Consider the following 12,482-nt stretch of genomic DNA (forward strand, 5'->3'; position numbering starts at 1 on the left):
AAGAAGAAAGCTGTTAATATTCCTGCTAGAAGCGCTCGGTGCTGCAGCTGACATGCAGTGCTGCAGCCCTCAGCCGTGAGGTGTCTAGCACATCTCTGTGAGCAACCCTGTGCTTCCAAGGACAAGCACTCTCCATCCAACATGTTTCTGTCCAGGTTGGCCAGTGATGACCTAAAAACAGCTGCTCAAGAGAGAAGGGTAGGAGGGAGACCGTGAGTCTGAACTCACAGCCGAGAATTTCAGTCACTAGTGGCTGACTTCCACCCCATGCTTCCTAGCCTGTTGTAGGAAAAATCCCTCGTAATAGAGTCCCCAAAACAAGACTGTATCAGGATATTCACCCAGTCAAGAAGCTTAATCTGGGAGAAAATCCCTTTCTGTAGAATGCTGAGAGGGCAACAAGATTTTAGATGGACTCTCTATTCCAGGGATTAATAACCTCATGCATAGTAAGCTTGTGAGAACTTGTGACAAGTTCTCTTTTCTACTCTATGTCTAGCTCATGGACCTTGCACTGTTTTGTAGCTTAGAAGACAGTTCTAAAGAAAATTTGGGATATTTTGTGTGTAATGAGAATAAAAGGAAGAAATAGAGGAGAAAGTACATAACAGTATTTCTGAATTAAGAGCTGTAAATTCTCCTGATGTTTGGAAAAGCAATGCTCTGGTGACTGTAGCTTTTCTCCTTTAAGCTTTTGCCTTGAGCAAGTCACGGAAAGGAAGGTTTGGACAGACAAGCGCCAGTGATGGAGTTAATCTGATGTATTGAACTGTCAGGCATTAGGTGAGCTAACAATCACTGGGCAATTGTGAGGTAAATTAGCTAGATCAAGAGGGCACTTGTAAAATTTATTAATTTCATTTCCCATTTGTAGACGCTAATGCAGTGCAGGGAATCGTAACTCCCTCACCTGTAGTAATGGAGCAGCTTCATCTCCAGAGTGAGGGATGGAGGGTATCAGTGAAAAAATACAGTGGGGCTGTGTTTAACATAGAGTTAGAAAATTCAATAAAGGAAAGCAGCGAGGCTGCAAACACATTAACTGGCATTCTCTCAAGATTTTAACCCTGCATGGTCTTGACAAAATGCAATTGACCTCATGGAATTTGTACCCTTGAGTTCTACCTTTAGAGCGGCTCAGACAGCGACCACACCTGCACCGACAGCGAGGGATTTGGTGGGAGGCTGTGAGCTAAACTTCCCCTTAGCGCGTCTGCAGCAGAGGCTTCCTAAATTGGCTTCGGAGGAGCGGGGGGGGGGGGGGAATCATACTTTATTTAAGACGGGAATTAAGAATCCCACAACTGAGGGAGCGGCGGCCCTCGTGTGGGAGGGGAGCGCTGCAGGTGCCGTGAGGGGCGGGCTCCGCGGGTCGCTGAGGGCGGGAGCAGCCTGAGGGCCCGGGCGCGGCGCGCCCCCGGCCCGGCCGAGCCTCGGAGGAGGGCGGGCGATGTGGGAGGTGGGGCGGCGGAGCCCCCGCCCGCCCCTCGCCGGCGAGCGCGGCTCCTCCTCCGGGAGGGCGCGGCGAGGCTGCCGGGCGGTGCTGCACCCTCGGCGGCAGCCCCGCCGTACCTCCGCGGCCGCCGGGTGCCGGCGCCTCTCCCGGAGGAGGCTGTGCGGAGGGCACGGACGGCGGCGGGATCCGCGGCACCGCGCGGGGACATGTCGGCGGGACGCGCCCGGAGGTAACGAGCGGGGCGGGCGGTGCCCGCGGGCCCGGCGCGGTGAAGCCGCGCAACTCCGCGCCCTCGGCCCCGTGCCCCCGGCAAAGTTGTGCCCGATCCGCCCGCGGGCTGCCGCTCTGCTGTGGGCACCGCCCGGGCCGGGAGCGTGGCGGGACGGGGCGGCTGCTCCGCCCGGCACCGAGGCTCCCGCTGCCGCTGGAGGCGGCGTTTGCGGGCCGGTTCTCTGGTGTTTCTTGGCGTTTGGGTTTGTTTTTCTTATTTCCCGGCGCACTCGACATCTGCCTGGCGCGGTCCCCGCGCCAGCCTTCAGTGGCTGGGCTTTTCCCTTTCGCTCTCCTCGCGGAGTTGTTTTGCGCGACGCTGTTGCCCTCTAGTGTTTGCGGGAATTGGTTATGGCTCCGTTGGGGAATAAAATTAGAAAGCCTCGTGCGGTAATTATTCATAACTTCAGGTGGTTATAGCTGCTTGGATTCGCCAAATCCCGTCAGAAATTGATGCGTGTTGCTGCTCGGTTCGGCTGTCATGTGCGACCCTCGGGAAATGGCAGAAAACTTTTATATTATTCAGTCTGCTGCCTGATGTGCTGGATAATTCCTGCAGGTTTTGTTTTGGTGAGGTTTTCGCTTCTTGATAAAATGGTAAGTGAAGGAAATAGGGTTTCTCTCACTGTCGGCATGCCCAGTCAGGTGTCTCGGAAGGAATGGTGCTGAACTCTGCCTTATTAACTCTTTACACTTCGCAGCTGTGGGAGAAAAGAGAAGGGAGGTAATGGTATGGGCACGGACCAAACAGCGTGCTGGACATTTATCTGAGAGACCTTGAGCAGATCATTTACTCTTTAGGTAGTGATGTTTCTGCAATTGCTGAAAAATAACGGGGTTTATCTCAGAAAAATTGTGTGATGTCAAGAGCTTGAAGATCTTTCTGTAGAAAGTACAGTATGAAGGTAAAGTAGTAATTTGAAGGCTAAACCAAACTTTGGTGTTCTGTTGAAGTCTTCAAAGCCTTCTTTTAAACTATTTTTAAATATTGTATGTTTGAACTTTAGAAATATATTTTCTTGACAAACTGTAATGCATGAATCTCTATCCTGTAAGGGTGTCTAGTACTGCATTAGGCAATGCAGCATGGAGCTAAGGATATCACAGGTACAGTAGATACTGAGAACTGCTTACCTCAAGGACTTAAAAAAGAATTTCTATCCGCCAGGATTGTTGTGCTGCCTAAACCATTCCCTTTTTATTTTTTTTTTCTAACAGCTATGGGAGAATGTAAGCCCTTCAATAGTCACACATTCCAGGGTTTGTTATGTGATACTAAAGGGTCTCAAAGAATTCTCTTGATAGCTCATATCTCAATTTTTACAAGTTGAAAATGTCTTTTTAACATGCAGTTGTAAGGTCTCATTCTCAGCCTGGATTTACTCATTTGAGCTGTTGCTGCTTGAATGCTTTAGTCAGTAAAATGATGCTGTAAGGAGGGGTACTCAGTGTTTGGAGACTACTTTGGTATTTTCATAACTGATTTAAATATCTGAGCCCTGCTGTTCACCCCAGGTTTGGTTGTGTTCAGTTGTACTTTGCTGCTTCTTACCATGTCATTTGTATATCCAAAGATTTCCATTTTAGTAACACTAAAACAACTTGAGAGTACTTCCTTTGAAGCCATATTTCATAGCGACTGGCCAGAGCAGATCTCCATGTTCGAAGCAGTTGATCAGCATTCTAATCGGGGGACATTTAAATGTCTATAGTAATATGCTAAACAATATGTCTCCTATTTTTCTGCTCTTTATTTCAAACTCATCCTTCGTGCAATATATCACCATGTCTCCAGAACTGTGATAGCGTCCAGCCTGGTAAAGAACAGAATGAGGATATAGTGATGGGGATTATTAGAAGAAAGTATTAGAAATATGTCCCTAGACAAATGTAATATACCTGAATAATTTTGATGACTACTCGATCCAGAACTAGCTCTGTTTTAGTAGTTCTTGATGAAAAGGATTTTTGTTACCCTTTAGAGTATGTTTTTTTACCTATAAGTATGACCCAGCCTTACTGTTTTCAATCGAGGGTCACAGCAAACAGTTGCCCTAGCAGGCCTGAGGTAAGACTAAACCAGAGTTTTCTTACTGGGCTTTGATAAATTTGTTTTGAGAAAAGCTTCTCACTTACTTATGGATATTTTGGTTGAGCCCATTGCTTTAATCTTGATATTAACACAGCAGAATAGTTTCTTGTTGTTTTAAAAATTGTGTTGATGCTCATGATTCAACTTTTTTTTAAAAAATTCTGTGCAATTTTATGTGCCTGTGCAAGTACCTAATTTCTTACGTGAGGATCTTTTTTTACTGGATTGAGAACCCCTGTGAAGAATTTAGTAGGCTGCGTTCCCAGCCAGTGTTGTCTCCTGGAAGAGTTTCTTTAAGGGTTATCAGGGTGAAGGGGTTTAAAGAAGCCAGGGATTTGGTCATTTGTGCTTACCAATGAAACAACAAACTGAAGAAAGCTGCAAGTGGTAGGAGCTCACTTATGGTGTGCTTCAGGTCTTTGGGGTTCCTCACAGTGTTTGTTCTGTAATCAGTGCTACTTTAATTAAAGAAACCTGAAAGAGAACAAGCAGAACAAATGATAAACCCCCCAGATCAATCCAAATTGAAGATCTCTATTCAAATGCATCTGTGTCATGCTGGTTGCCTGCAGACTGTGGCTGCCCAGCAGTGCTGTTCAGAATGGTAAATCTTCTGCTTAAAAAGGTGTTAATTCTTTCCTGTACCGGCAAGATTTTCACGTGAGCTAGTTCTGGGCTGCAGAAACCCCTTCTGCAGTAGATGACAAGAACATTGAGCCTTGCTGTCTGTGTTCGTAACAAAATACAAGACTTGCTTCCATGACTCAGCTTTCTCTCAGCAAGATCTTCTCCACAGTGAGTCTGTAAGTTAAAAACCGAATTCTGAATATTCAAACGTGCTAATTTTCACCTTAAGGGAGCATTTTGATACCTCCTACTTTGAGCAGCAGAGGTAAAAGATTCTGATCTGAATTTTAACATGGTGGCATGAAAATGCAAAATAGGAGATCAAATGCAGGTTGTAGGAGATCAAATGCAGGTTCTTCTAAAGCAATAAAGTTCTAGCTACAAAAACAAACAGGTAAATTTTATTGCTTCAAACCATGGAAAAGTACTGTACAAATTATTTTACAGGTAAAATTTATGGCAGCATCTGGTTTATGGAAAATTTGGACTCATATAATATCTGAACACCTGTTTTCAATGCTTTGAGGTACAGGTGGGACCATATTTCTCTGTCACTGAACTCCACATGACTGTAGAAATCAAAAAAAGCTGGCACTGCTTATGTTATCTATGGGTCTTTTTAATGTTTTTTTTTTGAAACAATACTAACAAGCTTGAGCTCTTGTGAAGACTTTTCTAGACTCTTTTTGGTTTTTTTTCCTTTAAGCCTTTTTCTTATACTTGGATTTTTTTTTAATTGATGTTGAACATATCATGACTTCTCCTTTCTTTGGTAAAGTATTGCATTCTTTTGTCATGAAAGTAAGACTCCACAAGTACCGTCCTCTTCTGAAATGCCACTTCTCACGGCTTACTTGCTGTGGGTACATTGAGAATTGCACCTTTTGTCTGGTTTTACTGTAGGAAATGATAGTGAGCAAGGACCATCTTCCCTGAAGCCACGAGGTGATAGAGGTCACATTCATGGTCTCCATGGGTCCCACAGTGTGTGGTGTGCCCCAAGGAAGTCACTGCCAAGGGGGTGCATTGTGAGTTATTTTAGCATGCTGCTGTAATACAGCACTAGAGTATCCAGCAAGTGCCATTGCCCAGGGGAGAATGCTGCTGTCCCTGGAGGAAAGCAGCGGTACCTTGTCAAGGCTTTGAGACTGTTGGTATTGTAAGATGCATGTTCTCTTTGAATTTTTTGTTTTCTTCTTTCTGTGTTCTTTTGAACTCCTGCCATGCAAACCAGTCCTTAAGCAAGTGAATATTACATAAGCCTCAAGCTGATACAAGAGAGTGTGCATTTAAAGCTTGTGCCTTGCTCCGTTCCGTTCCACTTCCTGACCGTCTCCAGCAGGGAGTGTGCCAAGTCTGTCTGTGTCCTGCTGCCTTGGAGAATGCCTCATTCCTCACCCTGGAACCTTGAGTCTGTCTTGGCAGTTCCAGCCATTCCTCCTTACAACTGCATTCTGTAGCCCCCGGGGTACCTGCAATTAGGAGCTGAGGATACAGTGATGGGGCTTTTCTTGAAGAAAACACAGGTTACTGGGCTGCCTCCAGATTCCCCTCTCTATGGAATGGCATTAGGAACCGTGTCCTGGCCACAAATGTTTCTTGGGCCGCAACCCTTGTGTAATACCCAGTTCAAACAGCTCTGTCTCATCAGCCCTTCCTTGCTGTGAGCTTTGGTCGGTGTCAGTTCTCATTTTTTTCCCTATCTAGGCCAGCCAGGTCTGTGGTTATGAAAAGGTATGTACAGCTTTTCTGCAGAACGCAGTCAGTGTTAATTTTAGGCACTAAAATTACGTGTTTCTTGGCATTCAGGCAGCTGAATTGGAAATACAAAATGAAGAGAGCCCTTTGTGTGTGTAATGAAAAATCATTGGTCTGGAAACCTCTCTCTGGTGTTAACTCATTCAGGATGGAACTTCTCTTTGTCACCTGACTTGTTACCATATTAAATATCTCTGTTATGCCATCTGGGCTGGTACTCTTGAAGATAGTGTGGCAAGGATTGGGCATTTCAACGCTTAAGAGTGTTGAGTTCTTCTAAAGGTACTTCTTTATTGTTGTTTGATCTTTATGCATTCTTCAGGGGTTTTTTGAGATTGAAACCAGGAAGCTGGGTTTGTGTGGTTTCAGTCTAACACTGATTAGTGAGCCTGGGTGAAAGGCAGGTCTCCTGCCCAAGAGCTTTGAGCAGCTGCAGGTAAGGTTCATGGCTGGGTTTAAGACTTCCCAGAAGAGAAGGGGTTGATAAACAGGCATCTGTGAGTAGAAGGTGAGGAGAGTAAAATCTGTTCGGAGTAGAATCTATCCAGACAGCAGGAATCTTGCTATGAATCTTAACTATGAATGAGACAGCTCACGTACACTTGCTCTTCATGCTGAATTTTGCAGTTTTGATGAATAGAATGCCTTGGAGTTTCTTTTTCCCCTTATCTGATTTTTCTCTTTTTTTTTTTTTTTATTTTATGCTCATTGTGGCACTAGGAAGATCTGTCTTCAGGATTTAATTAAAATTGTGGACATTACGTAGGTACTGTTAAGTACATCATATTTTTTAGCTTTTTTGAAAATCTGGAGTGAAAGGCCAATTTGCTTACAATGTAGAATTAAAAAAAAACCAACCAGGAATGGAAGGATCAAGCTCTCAGTTAGGAAATGACCATGTTAATGCCACACCTTATCCTAATCCCATTTCCAAATGGACCTGGATGCAAAGTACACCAGCATTGCAGTGGTATGTTCTAGATCTTCACACACTTAATATTTTTCAAAATCTGCTTTGAACCTTTGTTTATGACTTATGCTCATTGTTTTATGCATGTCACACCATCCAGTTGTTTTACTAGGGAGTTTTGACAGCAGTTGTACTGCTGGCTTGAAATATTGCTCTTTCCTTAAGTACAAGGTAGAGCATAAGTATATCCTTAGGTGATCTGACTGTTAGGTTTAACTTTTGATTTATTACTTTCTCTTCTCAAATTTAAGAGCTTGATTATTCTGTGTTATTTTCAATGCAAAGAAATGCAAAGTGCTCCTAACAGTTTGCAAAACTCTGCAGTCCAGAAAAATGCTTTGTTTTTCTCTAAAACATTAGGAACAGAAAGGAAGTTTGGCTTTAAAAAAATCCCTGTAATGGATATAATACAGAGTATATGAGTATATGTTTGCATAGCATTTAAGATGTATGTGTTCTTGGTTCTTTGAAAAACTAATACAAGATAGAGTTTGTTTGATCATGTTCCCCCAGCTTTTTAGGGTTAGAAGAAAGAAGGTTATAAATTTTCTTCAATATTTTGGTTGTTAGCAGTTGTCTACTTGGAATTAACTTTTATCTTTAGGTAAAAAGAATTTCTAAAACATAGGAAATTCTTTGCTTTTACATCTTGCTTTTCAGTGCCTCTGTCTGCTTTATTTGAGCCTCTGAGTTGAGGAACCTGTGAGATTTAGAGACCTTCAAATGCACACGCCAAGTAGTGGGAGCAGGAGAAAATAATATTATTGCAAAATTTTGAGCTGTTGGTCTCCAAACCTCTGGCTGGCAGTGATTTCTTTGCTCCCCATTAGTTTAAGTGGATGATACCTCACAAGGTGATGCCTCCATTAAATCTCTGATTTTCTTTTCTTCTAGACTATGCCTTCAGTAAAACTCTGTGGAAGATAGATGTGTGTGCTGCAATGGTGACATAAATATTTCAGAGGACTGGAACAAGTTGTTGAGAATCTGTGTTTGTTTTTCATGCTGCTGTTGAGAGCGGTCTAAGGCAAGTAAACACCATGAGTTTTATCCTGAAACTTCACAGACATTTTCAAAGAACAGTAATTTTGCTGGCCACTTTTTGTATGGTGAGCATAGTTATTTCTGCCTACTACTTGTATAATGGCTACAAACAGGAAAATGAACTTCCTGAAACCTCTTCAGAAGTGGAATGTGGTGATCCTCAACTGTTGCCATACAAGCTGATGGAGATGAAGACCACGAAGCCTGTTGATCCCCTGAGGACAGACCTTGTAGTGCTGGTATTTGTGGAAAGCCAGTACTCAACGTTAGGCCAAGATATAATAACCATTCTGGAATCTAGCAGGTTTCAGTTTCACATTGAGATTGCATCTGGGAAAGGTGACCTCCCAGTGCTTATAGATAAAAACAAAGGCAAATACGCTCTCATAGTATATGAAAATATTCTAAAGTACGTGAATATGGACTCTTGGAACAGAGGCCTTCTAGATAAGTACTGTATAGAGTATGGTGTAGGTGTGATCGGATTTCACAAAGGCAATGAGAACAGCTTGCAGAGCTTTCAGTTGAAGGGGTTTCCTTTCCATGTCCACAGCAATCTGGGTGTTAAGGACTGTTGCATTAACCCTCATTCCCCACTGCTCCATCTGACTAAACCTTCTAAGCTTGAGAAAGGGCCCTTGCTTGGAAATGACTGGGCTGTTTTCCAGATTAATCACACAGCTTATCAACCAGTGATATTTGCAAAAGTAAAGACATCAGAAAACCTTTCTTCTCCACCTGCTGCTATAAGTGCTCTATATGCCACGGTAATTCATGACTTGGGGCTCCACGATGGGATTCAACGAGTCCTTTTTGGCAATAACTTGAATTTTTGGCTGCACAAGCTGATTTTCATAGATGCCGTCTCTTTCCTCTCTGGAAAGAAGCTCACACTATCCTTGGATAGGTACATTCTGGTTGACATAGATGATATCTTCGTTGGCAAGGATGGAACAAGGATGAACACCAACGATGTACAGGTAAAGTATGTGCACAAACTAATGGTCGTTACAGCAAAGTGATTTTTTTAATCTGAAAGTGAATAGTTGTTCATAGTTGGAACTTCAGGCCTCCACCCAGGAGCTGTTCGTACTTAATGCACATGTTGAGAGTCTTAGAAGCAGGAGGTAAATGTGAGCAACAGTAAATGTCAGCATAAACTTTGAAGAGGGGACTGGGTTATTGGCCCTTTCAAATAGGTTTGGATGTCAGGAATTGCTTGCAGTGTTTCACCTCTCTCACCTCTGTTTCATGGTACTTGCTTGCAAGGAGGGTTTGTGTTAATATTGGTCTTGAAAGCTCATTCTAAGTCACTAAATGACTTGACAATTTCCATTTTAATGTGTATAGTTGTAAATTCCTGAAGGTCCTTTTCCACTCTGTTGTGCTGTTCAAGTGAGGTGGTAGTTGTTGGTCAGTACCACTAACATCTTAACATTATTTCTTCCTGTAAGTATTCTGTGCTTTTTGTGATGAGTGTTGTCCCAAAGCAGGTAGTAGAAGATCGCCTCTCTCAACTTGGTCTAGAAGCTCAAAATCTGTAACGTACTGATTGTTGCCCTGTTTGTGCTAAAAATAAGGGAGAATGTTTTCTTAGAACTTTGTTAATGGAGTGAGGAACTGCAAGAAGGAAAGACAAGGACAGCACTGCATGCAGTGCGTTGTTTTTGTTTCGTTTTTAACTAAGTCTTTGGTTTTTTTCAGTGTTAATATATTTGTCAAGCTACAGCAACTCTGCATACACTGCTTCCTTAAACAAAAGCCTTGACCCTGCAATTAAACTCTTAATTTGCTTTAAAACTGCAGCACACACTCTTTTCCAAAACATTCTCTGTACATGCAATTATAAATGAGATTTACCTCCTTGTTAAGTAGGTGTTTTCCTTAGGCAAATAAATCACTTGGGAGAGAGCAGAAATAAAGGTGAAGCTTCCTAAATGTTTTTCCTGTGGAGAACACGATGGCAGTGTTTGAGTTAGGTGAGTGAGCATGCTTGGGGAGTCTCCTGAATGCAAACTCAGGTGGCAGGAAAAAGTCAGATCTGACCAACATCACTGGCAGAACTTGTGTTGTTCTGCAGAAGCAGCACTTTGTGGTACCAAAGTGGGTGCAGTAAAGCCCGATAAATCCATCACTGTGTTGTGCTATAGCAGTCGGAGATGGCATTGTTTGGCATTGTTTTGTATTGTTTCTCTTTGCAAGTGACACCTTAGGATTGTCATTTTAAAATAAGTTAGGATGTCTAATTGCCAGAGTTGTATACCAGAAACAGGAGACTATTGAGACAAATTTGATTACAGCAGATGCAGAAGGATGAACCATATTGTTTGGGGAAAATAATTTGCACTATGTCAGAAAGTAATCTTCCCAAAATAAAACTGTCATATTAAACAGAAGTAATATCAAAGTGGAAATAACTTTTAAGTAGGATAATTGCATTTATACAGAACTGTGTTTTGAAACAATGGAATCTGAGAAAAGTGTTCCCTTCTGATTCTTCATCTACTTACAGTTAAAACATTGTTTTAAACATGTTGTTAGGGCTGTCAGATGCAATGCATCTTCATTACTATTAATATCAAAGGAGTTATTCTCTGTGGCACAATGACATGTGGAAGGAATGAAACAAAATCAATTTGCAGTAGTTGGAAATACGTTATTGTAAAGCGTATTTGCAGATAAATGACATCTCATTAAACAGGAGTTTTACTGAGTTCTGCTGCAGTGACTGTGATGGAGAATTGGGCGCTGCAAGTGTGAAAAGAGGTTCTAAATGCAGACTTTGTGTAATTTCAGTACTCAAGATTAGCTCATTCCCACTAAGCACACATTTTAACTACTGGCAATGTAGAATTGAGGAGGATACTGTTTTGTGACTTAATTTTGTTTGACGTCTCTCCTTGTTAATATTTTCTGGATATACTCACAGACCTGTGAGCTGGAAGGGAGTAAAGTGAACATTTCTACCAGTGTTCTATTAATGCAAATCAGCCTGAAACTTAAGGAATCTCCCAAGAGCCAGAAGACCTCTAGGGTTGGTTCTGGCTGCTCTGTGGATAGGACAGAGTTCAGAAACTGGGAGGTTAATGCAGAACCAGTAACAAAAATCAAGTGGTCATCTGCTCCAAACCCTCTGCTCCAGCTGGGCCATGGCCAGGTGCCTTTCCACTCTGTCCAAGGAGAGGGATCCTGACTACACGTAAGATCATGTTTTCAAAGGATTTTCTTCTTCAGATATCTAAATTAGGTTTGCAAAGTAGCCAGAATAGTTAATATTTGGGGGCTTAACCCATTAAGGTTTAGAGCATGTGAATTAGATTTAGACACTTAGAAAAATTGCTATTATAAGGTTTAGGTGGTAATTTTTTATCAGTGTTATATACTGACCTCAGAAGAGGCCAAATTAAAAGCAGACCCTCTAAAATGAGTGTCTTCTATACCTCTAAAGAGGAGGCAAAGTGATGGTACTTCAGCTTGAGCGCCTATAGTGTCAGGAATGCAAGTGTAAAGAGCCCTTCTGAAAATCTTTTTACAAACATAGTTTATCAGCCTAAATCCTGTTGTAAATGCTTTGTTTTGTTAAACAGCTGGTTATGTTTATTCTAGTTTTACCACAGCTTCTTCAATTAAAAAAAATGGGACCCCAACAACTTGAAACAGGGGTTCACATTTTTAGAATAAGCACCTGTTCGAGAGTTGCCTGTCTCTGTGTAACACCTGGGCTGATAGTTCTTCCATGTAAGATACTGAGTAGCTAGCACTGTGCATCAACAACAACCATCCATCCTCTTATTTATGTACTTTATCTTCCTCTGGTATAATAGAAATAATGGAAGAGAATGTTTTCATGGTCTAATTGCTTCCCACTTTGAAAATAAGCTTGGTAATAATCAACTCAACGTTCATTTTCCAGTAAGTTTTTTTCTCTTCTATTGTCTGTCAGACAGGAGGGACCATTAGGCTGTGACAATGTTATATTTTATTTTCTTTGTTTCTTTTAGAAAGACTTAAGAGCCTGTGCAGTGCAAATAATTCATTTAAATGGACATAGAGAGAATAATCTATCTAGATATCCACAGAATAAGTTTATCTTAATAGACCGTGATTGTCCTGGCTGACAGTCTACTAATTTAATATCTTTTTTTGTTACAGTTATTCTTTGTGAAATTTTTATTACTATAAAGCATTGAGATTTTTCAAGGGAGAAGCCGGTGATAAAAGAGGGGAAAATAAATGTGATTTTTTTCTTTTTTTCCTGATGACAG

The 12,482-nt window shown here is 42.0% G+C and overlaps 1 protein-coding gene across 3 annotated transcripts in view; it reads left to right on the forward strand.

The window, feature by feature from the left end:
- The first annotated feature begins 1,306 nt into the window (after positions 1-1,306).
- LOC120753171 (bifunctional heparan sulfate N-deacetylase/N-sulfotransferase 3) overlaps positions 1,307-12,482 on the forward strand; it is a 53,479-nt gene continuing 42,303 nt past the window's right edge. Inside the window, exons 1-2 of one of the 3 annotated variants that reach the window (XM_040065170.1) lie at positions 1,307-1,346; positions 8,068-9,197. In XM_040065170.1, coding sequence (XP_039921104.1) covers positions 8,214-9,197 — 984 coding nt within the window. In that variant the 5' untranslated portion in view covers positions 1,307-1,346; positions 8,068-8,213. Of the gene's footprint in view, positions 1,347-1,572; positions 1,686-2,304; positions 2,324-8,067; positions 9,198-12,482 lie in introns of those variants that run through there. The other 2 variants (XM_040065168.1, XM_040065169.2) reach the window with 2 other exon arrangements.

Source organism: Hirundo rustica, chromosome 5 (assembly GCF_015227805.2).
Source record: "Hirundo rustica isolate bHirRus1 chromosome 5, bHirRus1.pri.v3, whole genome shotgun sequence".
Taxonomy (NCBI): domain Eukaryota; kingdom Metazoa; phylum Chordata; class Aves; order Passeriformes; family Hirundinidae; genus Hirundo; species Hirundo rustica.